This window comes from Anas platyrhynchos, chromosome Z, assembly GCF_047663525.1.
Source record: "Anas platyrhynchos isolate ZD024472 breed Pekin duck chromosome Z, IASCAAS_PekinDuck_T2T, whole genome shotgun sequence".
NCBI lineage: Eukaryota > Metazoa > Chordata > Aves > Anseriformes > Anatidae > Anas > Anas platyrhynchos.
In genome coordinates this window covers 16,351,613-16,364,378 of record NC_092621.1, presented here as the reverse complement: position 1 = coordinate 16,364,378, position 12,766 = coordinate 16,351,613, and the positions used below count along the sequence as shown (strand labels likewise).

The following is a 12,766-nucleotide window of genomic DNA, read 5'->3' as shown; positions in this document are numbered from 1 at the left end:
AAGTGGAAAATAGTGAAATAATTATTATTAGTTTTTTATTTAGTAACTTTGGTATTAGTGTTCATGAATTATAGAATTAGAATTGACATTAGCACCAGTGTTCTTTTTAAGTGGTTTCTATATTTGGGATAAACTGGTGAACAACATGAGTAACAGTACTGAAATTTGCACCCTCCATAATGATATTTTTTCAGCATCATCTTTAAGAAAAAAAAAAAAAAAAAGAAAAAAAAAAACAAACACAAACACACACACACACAAAATAAAGAAACTAAAAAGACCACCATCTGAGACTGGTTCTACAAGAGCTGACTGATTATTAAGAAAAAAACAAACAAACAAACAAAAAACTTTGGCATGCATTTGCAACAACAAAATATTCAGACAAATCCAAGTTGAATTTAAATTTCATTTATTTATTTATTTATTTATTTATTTATTTATTTATTTATTTATTTATTTTTCCCAGGCATTTTCACCATGTCTTTTTCTCATTCTGCTTACCCACTTACCCCTTTTTACCCAGATGAGGACCAGTTCCTCTGGACCATCCCATGACAAATGTCTGAAATATACCTTGCCTATAACAAAGTCTATCACAATCTTATCAGTGACGTCCAATGTTAATTATTTTAAAAAAATTGCTGTTTGAGACGGCCTTGACTTTTTATCTGAATTCAGATGAAATCATGACTGTTTGAATTGTTGGGTCCTATTCTGGCTTTTATATGTAGGTTTATGGTTATATATGGTAATATATGGTTTATTTTATTGCACATATTTAATTGCTGTTCTATCACTGCAACTGCTTCATTCCTTCATGGTACTTCTTCTCAAGTGGTATTTTATGTACCACATTTCAACCTCTTACATATTTAGTAGAGGGCCTATTTCCTAAATTTCCATTTTATTGTTTTTTTTTTTTCTTAAAGACATTGGTATTCTACTTACCATTTTAATTAACAGACTTTAAAAGGATCTCAGTCAAGAAATAAAATCAGCAAGCTTTAGGTTTAAATAAATAAATAAATAAAAGTAAAAAATATAATTTTCTAGAACGAACTTTGAGATTTATCACACCAACTATGATAAAGAAAAGATCAAGATAGACAAGATCAGCATTTTTTTTATTTAGTATTTATTATAGTTATGCTAAAAAGTACAATTTAGGACCAGGATCTGCTGCATACAGCCCTGCAAGAACTGTAGAGATTCAGATCTTTAAGACTCTTTAATACTGTGCTTTTAATAATGCTACATGTAGCCTTATTTATTTATTTATTTTCCCAGCAAGTAGTTTATTTTCCTCAGTATAGTCTATGTAAATCTATAACTGCTAAGGAGTTTGGGATGGCTTTCAAAAAATAATGGTATCAAAAAAAAATTGATACCAGCTAGAAGTAAAGCCCTTCAAAATGGGAGATGGAGAGGAAAGCACCTGCTCTTCTAAGCATTTGTTAAAGCACCAAAACAAAAACAACAAAATCTGATTTCCTCCTTATTCAGTGAAACCCGTCAGTGATTAACAATGTGACTCCTCTAATTCTTTTTTTTTTTTTTTTTTTTTTTTTCATACAGACGTTGAAAACCTATTGCTTAACAGAATTTACATCACGGAAGTTTCATTTGTAAAGAGAGAAAACTTCACAAATACTAAAACTTTTATATAGAGAAACAAATGTAAAAGTAGATAGACCTGTAATTTGTAAATTATTATATTACTAAATACATGATACTTTTGTTATCTGCAGTTAAAGAATGGTTAGCTTATTTCCTATTACCAGCTATTATAGCTCATAAGGGTCTAGACAACACATTTGAAAAGATGAAAAATAAGATCAGTATGGCTTTTAAGATGGCAAGAGAGCAAGCTGTATATCTCTGAGAACAAAAGAAAATTTCAACAAAGCTGGCACGAGTGAGAGACGCAGATATTGATATTTCATATGTAAGTTTTATATAGAAATTTTACCACAGATTTAGATGGTTGCTTGTTTACAGAATTATTATTTTTGGTCCTGTATGTTATACACAATACTGGATAACTGCCTAATCTTATTAACGTCATCTCAGTTCTTCCTTCTTCACTTTATTTCTGAAATTATTCTCAGTTTCTTGTGGTAAACACTGTGTTTTTTCATGTACTCTGCATGCCTCCAAGCACAATTTGTTTTCCTGGGCAATGAATGATCAACAGCTATAAAACAGTTCTCATTTTATTCCTTTGTCAAGGAAAACAGAAAAATCTAACCAAGACTCCTCAGGCTTTTTGAACATGTTAAAGTGTCTGCTATTCTCTGGGAATGCCCCCTTTGGCTGTCTGTAATAATATGTATATAATAATCTGTAAAACTACAGATACCAAAATTCTGTGAAGGAGCTGTCAGGTCTTCTAATCTGCCAGAGAGAGTTGGAAGAGGTAGCTATGTATCAGAAGTACAGTACTCATGCAAATCTCATGAAGTTTCAACAATGGTGAAGTGGAAGTTTGTTCACCTGTTCTGGGGCACTCCCAAATATAAACACAGTCTGAGTGATGAGTAGATGGAGAATATCCTTCAGGAGAAGGAATTCAGGGTACTGATTGGTGAAAAGCTCAATGTGATCTGGCAATGTACATTTGCTGCCCTGAAAGCCACCTGTATTAAGCTACCTGGCTGCATTAAAAGAAGCATGACCTTGAGGGAGGTTAACGGAGGTGATCCTCCTTCTCTGCTCTGCACTTGTGAAACCCCCACATGGAGTCCTGTATTAAGCTCTGTGGTCTCCAGCACAAGAAGGACCTGGAAGTATTAGAATGAGACCAGAAGAGGGCCAGGAGGATGATCAGAGGGCTGGAGCACCTCCGTAAGAAGACCAGCTGAGGGAGCTGGGGTTGTTCAGCCTGGAGAAGAGAAGGCTCCATGGAGACCTTAGAGCAGCCTTACAGTACATAAAGGGGTCCTAGAGGAAAGCTGGGGAGGGACTCTTTGCCAGGGAGTGCAGTGATAGTAGAATGAGTAATGGCTTTAAACTGAAAGAGGGTAGGTTTTGATTAGATTTAAGGAAGAAATTATTTATTCTGAGGGTGGTGAGGCATTGGAACATGTTGCTTGAGGAAGTTGAGGATGCCCCATCCCTGGATCAAGGCCAGGCTGGATGGGGCTTTGAGCAGCCTGGTCCAGGGGGAGGTGTTCCTGTCCATAGCAGAGGTTTTGAAATCAGATGATCTTTAAGGTCTCTTCCAACCTTAAAGATACTAACCTTCCGTTCTATGATTCTATGATTCTATGATTCTGTGACTCAGGAATTCATCTTTTTTGAGCCATGTGGCTATGAACACAGGTTTGCTGTTTGCCAAATAAACGGAAGTCTTTTGAATTGAGGTGCTGCTGGTATAAACAAAAATTATGGGAATAAAAAGGATAAAAAGGCATGTAACAAATACATTTTTTTAAATCTCCTTAGGAAGCCAAACAGCTGATAAGATGATATGTGGTTGTATGTTAAAATCAACAAATCTGAAAAGAAAGAAATGGGGCTCTAGGAGTATTTTCATATATACTAAAACAGAGTACCACCTTCTTGTGGTTGATAAGTCTTCATGCTCTGATCTTTCTAATCCTTCTGCCATGGACTGTAAAATAAAATTGACCTTTAGTCTCCTTGTAATTAGGTTAACTCCCAGGTTTGAGAATACAATCATGTTTAAAACAGTCAAATGTATTTCACATCACTGTGATAAGTACTGCCTGGCAGACTCTCTAACATTTTATCTAAAAATTAATTTAGAAGGAATATTCCTTCTTGTGCACAGAGGATACATTACTAGACCACTCTTTCAGAGCCAGTAATCAGTGATTCCACTGTTCATATACAAAAATATATTTGTAATTTCAGCTGCTTGCTGGCTCAGTTATCTGTCTCTTTTTTTGCAGAATGATTCCTGGGGAAAACAGTATTCATATGCACTCTTCAAAGCCATGAGCCATATGCTCTGCATTGGTTATGGAGCTCGTGCCCCTGTCAGCATGTCCGACCTCTGGATAACCATGTTGAGTATGATAGTGGGGGCTACATGTTATGCCATGTTTGTTGGTCATGCTACTGCCCTCATTCAGTCTCTGGATTCTTCACGGCGACAATATCAAGAAAAGGTAACTCCTTTTTATGTACTTTTGTAAGTTTTGAAGTAGTATAAAGAAATGTTTTAAATGTGGAAAAGGGCTTACAAGTTTACAAAAATTGATCTAGTATCTGAATCCTTCTGTGAAGGTTATTGAGCACAAAGGAATTCAGGAAATACCTTGGGCTAATCGTATTCCTGTACTACACCCTATCAGTATTTGGTCTAGGTAAGTTGAATGGTGGCCCTGAGGTTGGTCACTTAGATACGTCTATACAACTTCGTGTTATTCCTTTCCACTACAGTTTAGGGATAAACTTCAACATCAAAATAATGGCCTTTGAATGAGGCCCAGTCCCTCATCAATTAGTTTTGTTTGGAACTACCTCAAGGAAATGCTAAAAGTAAGTCTTTGTTTGCATTGTAATGATGCTGTTTACTCTTTAATCCATGATCTATTTAGACCTCTCCAGGGATAAAAGGAACAGTAGTCATGGGATAGAAAAGTAGAGAGTGGAAGAAAAAGAGTTCTTTACAAAATAGGAAGAAAAAGTGTGTTCAATTCTTTGTTAGTTTCCTCATATATATGACTAGAATTAAAAAGAAGTAAATAGGTACAGAGTCAGGAATGAGCACGAAGATGCACTAAACTAGCACTGCCAGTTGTGCAATAAAAGACAGAGGCAAGTGTGAGTGAAGCTATGAAACCAGGTGATGAGGCTAGGAATGTCGTATTAAGGAATAAAGAAGCAGAATCAGTATGGAGATCCCTCAGCAAGCGACAATAAGGATGTATAGAATTACTGAGATGCTTAGAAGAAACCAAAGTAAGATAGTATAGAAAATGGGGAACCGGAGAAGTTATGCCAGGAGAGAGGTCAGCTAAACAAAGCAGTGAAATCAGAGTGTTCAAATCAGCAAATAAGAAACATGGCCTGAGCAGTATTATTTGGCATGGGTCCATAAGAAAGTCCAGAAAGGCAAACTGAGCAGAAATTCTAGTGTAAGGTAATATAAGCTAGGGTGAGAAACCTGGCAAAGAGTGAGTAAAGGAGAGGGTGACCCTGGCATGTGCTGAAGATGAAAAAGAATGGGCTGAGTTTGCTGGGCGAAAAAAATGGAAAAGTCCAAAAAAGATCTGTGAGTAGAATGGAATAGGGTGTTTTCTCTATAGGCACGCAAAGAGAAAAGAAGGTCAGTGTATGGTAGAAGAGTTTACATTCAGTTTTGTTCAGCTCAAGCTGCAACAAGACAACAGAGCCAATATATCAGAGACAGGCAGAGATAAGGGATGTGCTAAAAGTCCAGTAATAGAAAAAATATTTGGTGGCTAATACATTAATTTCACAGCAGTTTAAAAGAGAAGTTTGCAAGCACGAAATCCCAGCATTACCTTGAAACAGCAGTGAAGACAAAAGGTTTAGAAGGAGAGGATGAGTGAGCATGACAAATCTAAAAACTTCAGTGCTGTCAGTGGATGCATGAAATTCCCTTTTCCATTTCGGTCACAGGGCTTTTCCTGGTGTAACCCACACTAACTGTCTTGTTGGTGCTCGCCAACATGATCCATGATCTCTTCTGCCTGCTGAAAGGGAAGCAATTTATCAAAATGAGACATTTATAGGGACCCATGAGACAGAAGTATCTTAACAATAGGCATAATAGGAAGGTTAAAGAAGAAAATCCCATGCCTATTATAACTGCAGTTTCATTAGAGGTTAGTAGATACACATATATACATGTACACAGATATATCAAACCAGCAGAAATGTCGCCATTCACCTGGAACCTCATCATAATCATTATCCTCAGGCCTTCTGGATGGAGCATGATATCACAATGTTTTGAGCTATAGAAATACAGAGCATGTGTTAAAGTATTCATAATTTAAAATATGTTAAATAAACCCAGACTGCAGTCTTTATTAAACATTAGCATAGAAACACATGGTATTTTTCACTCCCATAGTTCTGGACATTTTCATTCTTTTTTCATTTTTTTCCATGCTTATTTGTTTCCTGACAGCAGAGGCACAAGTCTGACATGGCATAGAAAATAAGGAATGAAAGAAGTGAGACAGAAATTGTATATTTATATGCTTTAGAAAGCATTTCTCTGTCTTTTTGCAGCCATTTGTATGCCAATTATTACACGTTTGAGTTAAATGATGCCTTAACTAAAGAACTTTTCCTCTGACTTCTGAGGCACTGAAATCATGTGTATCATCAGCTATAACAACTATGCTGTCATGATTGTATGTTCTTGTCTATTGCTTTATCATAGTTTAATAAAACATATTTTGAAATAAATATTTGATTATAGCCTAAGAATTATAAAACTAGTACAAAAGTAAATACTATATATGTATATATATATATATTTTTTTTTTTACTTCGTTCTAGATAAATAGGTATTTCAAGGACTAGTTTGTGCTATCTGTTTTGTCAGCATATTTTTTAAATTACAGGCAGATAAAAATAGCTTATATTTCATTTAACTGAGACTCAAGAAAAAGGTAAATCAAATATCTAGCCACATGTTTTAGGGTTTTAATAAATATACTGTAATATCTACTTTTACCTAGTGCATTGCTCCTTTTTCTTGGACTTCAAAAGTTGGAAAAAATATAAGAGAAAGTGACTTACTCATATTTTTTTTGTGTGTATGTTGAAATGATAAAATAATATTTTTATTAGTTTTACATATGTAGGATTGTGTGTTTCTAGTCCCCATTGTTTCTTTTTTAAGAGATACTGAAAGTAATGGAATTACCACAAATTGCTAGGCAACATAGGATGATAACAGAGATGACAAAAGAGCTTGTTCTTAGGTCTGAGTAACATCATGCTAGAATATCTTATCCTCTAGCTAAAATGCCATTTGATCCAACATTTGAACCAACTAGTGGAAGGAGAGTTCTGGTCCTTCTTACACTGAAAGCAGCTAGAGGTGACAGATTTGCTGAGATCACCTCATCTTCCTCATTCAGATCCTTCCAACGCTCAGGGCATGCAAAACTAGAACAGACATAAGTCATAACAGAAGAAAAAAAAACACAGGAAGACAAGAGAGAGTTTTCATTAAGCCAAATATGTCAAGCACTATCTAAGAGCACCTGCTAAGAACTTGACCTGTGCCAAGCACTGCATGCTGAGAAAATCAAAGTATGGTGAAGCAAATATTGCTTCACATGTTTATTGTTGTGAGCCAAAGACATAGTGTATCAGAGGAAATTGAAAGTGATTATTAGCTACCAAATGTAGAAGGTGGAAGATGAAATCACATACCAAGAATTGCTACCAAAAGAAAAAAAAAAAAAGGCTACATTGGTACATTCTGGTCAATTTGAGGAACAACTTCAGAGATTCTTCTGCTGAAGTAAATGGAACTGTTATCAGAAAAAAAAATTACCCCTCAGAGTGCATATGTAAGTCAGAACTTGATTTCAATGACTGAAGTACCAAGGCATGTCAGAGGAGAAAGACGTCCAAGCCACGTATGCTACACCTGTATTTTCTTATTCTCTTTTCAATAAGAAAATCTGACAAATCATTCTACCTTATGAAAGGACAGATTAAATCAATGGCATCATAGCACTTTCCCTTCCCAGTCTTTGGTGTGTGCTAGAGATGAATGCAGTAGTAAACAGAAATCATATTTTTAGTAACAAGTCCTTTGAAATTTTCTAAAATCTCTGAATTCACCATATCTAAAAGATGTGTGCCTCTGCTAATGCCATAAAAATATCATAGCAAATAATAATAATAAAAAGTCTCTCTCAATATACTGAATGCTGTCATAATCTTGAGAAGATATGTTACATCATTATTACAGATATGAAAGATTTCTGAGCTTGACATTGACTTCAAATACCTCAAAGGACATCTTCTAACCCTATACTCTACTTTTATCTTATCTCTTAATTTATGGTCTTTTAGCAATTTCAGTAAAATTAGTCTAGTTCAAAGAGCGAAAAGGACCTAAAACTACTTTCTAGAGAGAAAAAGCAGTAATTGCATATAAAGATAATTTAAAAGGAACTTGCTAATTGGTTTTGGGTGTTGTTATATAGACATGATTATATAGACATCACAATCATGATTTGAAGCACAGATTTCTCATTTTTCATTTCTTTTTAGGTATCCAAATAAATGTTTACAAATGAATAACAGGGTTAGTACAGGAGGACAGCTTTATATTGTGCAGCATCATGCCTTTCACCAGCTCTATGAGTCTGCCTGTCACTGCACCAGTTTGGATATCTAAATTCTTGGTGAAGTGCATGGAGAGAGACACACCTGATGTGCACTTTAAAGAGTAGCAAGCTCTTGGGCTGGTTGGTGACAGCAGTGGCTGAGGTGTACCTCCAATTTCCCCCTTCTCCTATGGGCTGCAGCCCATACTCAAACACCTTGTGCCATGAGACATCTGAGCCCCTTCCTACAAAAGCAAGGAAGAGGGACTACCTTTCCTGCCTGAGGCAACCAGCAGAACAGATGATGCTGACTCCCCTGCTCAAGCAGCAGCAGGAGCAGAGGACAGTGCTGGAAGGGTGAAGGCAGTTTCACAGCTGACCCATGCCTGAGCGCTTCAAGCAGAAGCGTGTCCCTGCTGCCCACTCCAGGCTTCTTGTGCCCGAGAAGCAGCAGGTGGAAAGAAATGTAAAAGGAGTGTCCTTACCTCACCTTAGCAGCTCAAACCACTATACTTTGCAGAGAGGAATGGAAAATTTGTTGCACCCAGAGGTTGAAGGCAAATGGCTTTGACTCCCTGGGGAATAACATGCTTAGCTCCTCCACCTTTTCCAAGGGACATTTACAACTGGTTGTGAGAAAACCCACAGGCACTGCTGATAGCTGGGACAATACCTTTTCTCAGAAAAACAACATAAATGCTGGGGCAGAGTTGTGCTTCTTTCTCTGAGCAGTTACTGTAGTGCACAGGGCTGAAGGCAATGAACTGGCTGTACCATGGAGTAGATTAAGATTTGGTCACCCCTCACTCAGCTGGTGAAGCCTCTGCATTTTCTTATGAGGAAAAGAAGACATTTTTTCCACTTTTTCTAAAGCGTTAAGCATGTTGTAGTTAAACTCAAGGTGGAATAAGGCATGTTCTTAGTATGCTCATTAATAAAGCTAGGAGACTTTTCTGTAAAACCTTTGACATCTGTAGGTATCCCCCTTAAAGATTACTGCAGAAAATTTCAGATTTCTGATGGACTTTAGGAAATGGTACTGGTATTAGGTGGTGCAAACACATAGGACAGAATGAGCTACAGCAAACAGAGGACCACATCACTGTTTTACTGGGTTTGTACCAGCTTCTGGTACATGTTTAATTAAACTAAATATACATATACAATCTTTTTTGTCAGCTTTACTAGCTGTCTTTGCTGTAGTCCACAGGTAGACGAGGTACTGAAACTGTTAATGCAGAATTTCTGATACATACTATATATATCATTCATGAATAAAAACCTTTGAATTTCTAGGCACCCAGTGAAACAGGAAGTACCGGGGTTTTACCATCTAATTCTTGGGTCCGATCTGATCACCAAAGTTTGTCATGAAATACTGATCTGCAAGTTCAGTAGTTTTTCAAGGTGATCACATTATATTTTTTTTATTTAAAAAAAAAAAAATGTTTTTCTGATGCTGTTAGTGGTTTTTAGAAAGCCTGAAAATAAGGTAACACAAAAATGTTCTGTGATTGGTCTCAGTTCCTTCTCTTTACTTAACAATAGCACATTTTCACTTATACAGTATAATTTTAACAATAGGTCATGTCACGTTCAGATTGCAGGAGCAGGGGAGCCATTTTGCAGATTAATTTTATCTATTCTGTGCAGTTGTGCTACACTAACGTAAGAGTTACTTATTTTGGAAAAGGAGGGATGGTTCACTTCCTGCTGAGGTAACATCTAGTCACAATAAAAAAAAAAAAAAAAAACAAAAAAAACAAACAAACAAAAAACTAAAGTGAAATCTTGTCACTGAATATCAGTCCATAGTTTGTAATTTTTATAAAAACCTCATTAACTTGCAGTGATTTATATCCTATTCAGCTCTGCCACAGAGCAATATTTTAAATAGTGAACCATTTTTGAAGTGTGTTATGAGTGATTGGGTACAAGAGTTGCTAAATTTTCCTACAGTATCAGACCTTCAGGACCTAGTATTGACTGTGAAAAAAGCATTATAGTCATTACAATACTGAGAAGCAGAAAATGTATTTTTTCTCTAAATATTAAGGAATAAATGAAAGTCATTTCTTAAGCCCGTATCTGTGGTTTAATTCTTGTAGTTATAAGTCTTGATTTTATTATTTTATTTCAAAGGCCAGGGGATCTTATAGTTAGAAAAGGGTCTGAAAGTCTTGACTTTTGGATTATTTCTGACTGATTTTATCGTCTTTTGCTGTTTTTGCAAGCATCAAATAACATGCTGCTAAACAGATACAGTATTCCTGTCTTCTGTGATACTTGCAGAAGGTGCCGAGATTTCTTAGTGTAGAGGAAGTTATTAAAAGATATTTGCTATATCTTAAATATCTAAATATCTAAAAGATATTCTGCTATAGCGCAGAATTGCAAAATAATCTGAAAGAGAAGAAACATAAGGGTGAAGTTCAGAAAAAAATATCGAGATAGTTTCAAAGGGTGCAACTGTAATTCTAAACAACATGCTTGTACTTATAAATGTGTTAATTCTTTTACTTGTGTGCATTCTTTTAAATATCTTGATGCATAATTACATCATCATGAATTCAACCCTCTGACATCTAAAGGAATGTGTAAATGCAACCTCTAGAGCTCAACTGCTAGTGTGGACTGCACAGAGAGAGACTTATATGTTGAATGTGGAAATATTTGTCACGTCAGGATAGGGCATTTATTAGCATAATTAGCTCGCTCTTTCTGTTCATTTTATTATTTTTCATTTCTTATAATTACATGAATTTTTGCATAGTTGTGATATTTATTTTGGCCTTGATCTTACCTGCTTTTGAACTGCAAAACAGTAGGTATTATTACGAGAAAACAGGACAAAAACTATTCCCTCTCTCTCCCTAAACAAAAATCAGAAGATACTCACCTTAAACAATACAGCAATGGCAAAATTATTATGTTGTGTATTTTCTTGTGCAACTGATTAGGGTAAGACTTCAGGAGAAGAATAAAAATCAGAATACCCTTACCAGACTGCTGTCCTGTTTTGTTCTGGTACTTTGTTATTGTGGTTCAGTTTCTTGTTACAGTCAGTCTTGTTCAGGTAATTGTTTTGGTTATTTTTGCCTTGTATCTTTAAAAAGGCAACTGATTCCTCCCAGTAGCATGTCCCATGCAAGCCAAGTGCTATACATCCGACTTCAACATACCTGTGCCAAGCTATAATAGACTCCCACTGCTTCTAAAATGACAGACATGACTTCCTTTGATTTATTGCTGTGTTGTGGGTAATTTACCTATAAAGTGTTCTGCTTCCTTGCATTATAGATTAGGTTTCAAACAGCTTCCCATATGAAAATTCAGAGCAAGCTCATTACAATTTAAGCCATGCTCATAACAACTATCATAGCTTTTATATATATATATTCTTTTTACTTTTAAAAGGAAAAAAGAAATGAACTAATTTATCTTTTTCAAAGTCTCTGTTAGAATGTAACACAAATTACCTTTTAACAAGAGACAACTCTGTGATTCACACAGGCAAGATGTAACTAGCAACAATTATCCCAATAACACTGGTTTGATCGTGTTTGTGTCCTGCACGTGCAGAAGGAAATAGTACTCAATGTTAATTGTAATTTAAAAAATAATAATTAAAAATTTATTAAAAATTTTAAAATTAAAATTTAGTAAAATTAATTAAAAGTATTAGTTAAAAGTAATTAAAGCATGTCTTCCTTGAAAACATAGTTATTTCTATAACTAAGATGTACAGTATACATTTATAAAGGCCATGGCGTTCATGGAACAGCAGTAGGACTGAAACTCGTTCTCAGCAAAGGAACATTTTAAACAGTCTTTTGCATTGTATTGTGTGCTAAATCATCATTTTTTGCAGGCGGTTAGTAACCTTGAAACAATACTGTAACACTAATTCAAGAAGTTTCTATTTGAAAAGAGGCAAGTCTCTATTAAAATAGAAACTCATTAATAATATGAAAGTAAAATGTTTTTATCTCCATGTTTCCATAAAATGCATCCCTTTACAGCAGATTTTTGCAAGCTAAACGCTAAATATTTATTAAAAGCACAATGAAAGCAGATCTCTTCATAAAAATCCCCAGTGCTTTGAGCTAGCATTGTATAGTTTGGGGTTATAAAAATGTCATTTTCATGTAAACATCTGTAAAATCTCCTAGAAAAAATATTTATTTATGCACTGCTCTATGTTATAGACAGAGGTGGCTGAATGTATTTCTTCACTGCAGAATTTGATGAACATGTAAAAATAATACTATAATGTTTCAGAAATAAAGCAAACATACACACAAAAAAAAACACCAATTGAACATTTTTAACAGAAAAGTGAAGGCAATTGGTTCTTTGGTTGTTTTCTATTATACATTTGATAGTAGCTATCAAATACATATGTATATGTATAGGAGTCTGTTCTCTTAATTAAGACATTCCCTACCCTTTATTTATTTTTATTT

The 12,766-nt window shown here is 35.2% G+C and overlaps 1 protein-coding gene across 1 annotated transcript in view; it reads left to right on the top strand.

Annotated features, from left to right (window-relative positions):
* Positions 1-12,766, top strand: part of HCN1 (hyperpolarization activated cyclic nucleotide gated potassium channel 1) — a 205,831-nt gene that overhangs the window by 130,814 nt on the left and 62,251 nt on the right. Inside the window, exon 4 of the mRNA XM_027446808.3 lies at positions 3,918-4,136. Coding sequence (XP_027302609.3) covers positions 3,918-4,136 — 219 coding nt within the window. The remainder of the gene's footprint in view (positions 1-3,917; positions 4,137-12,766) is intronic.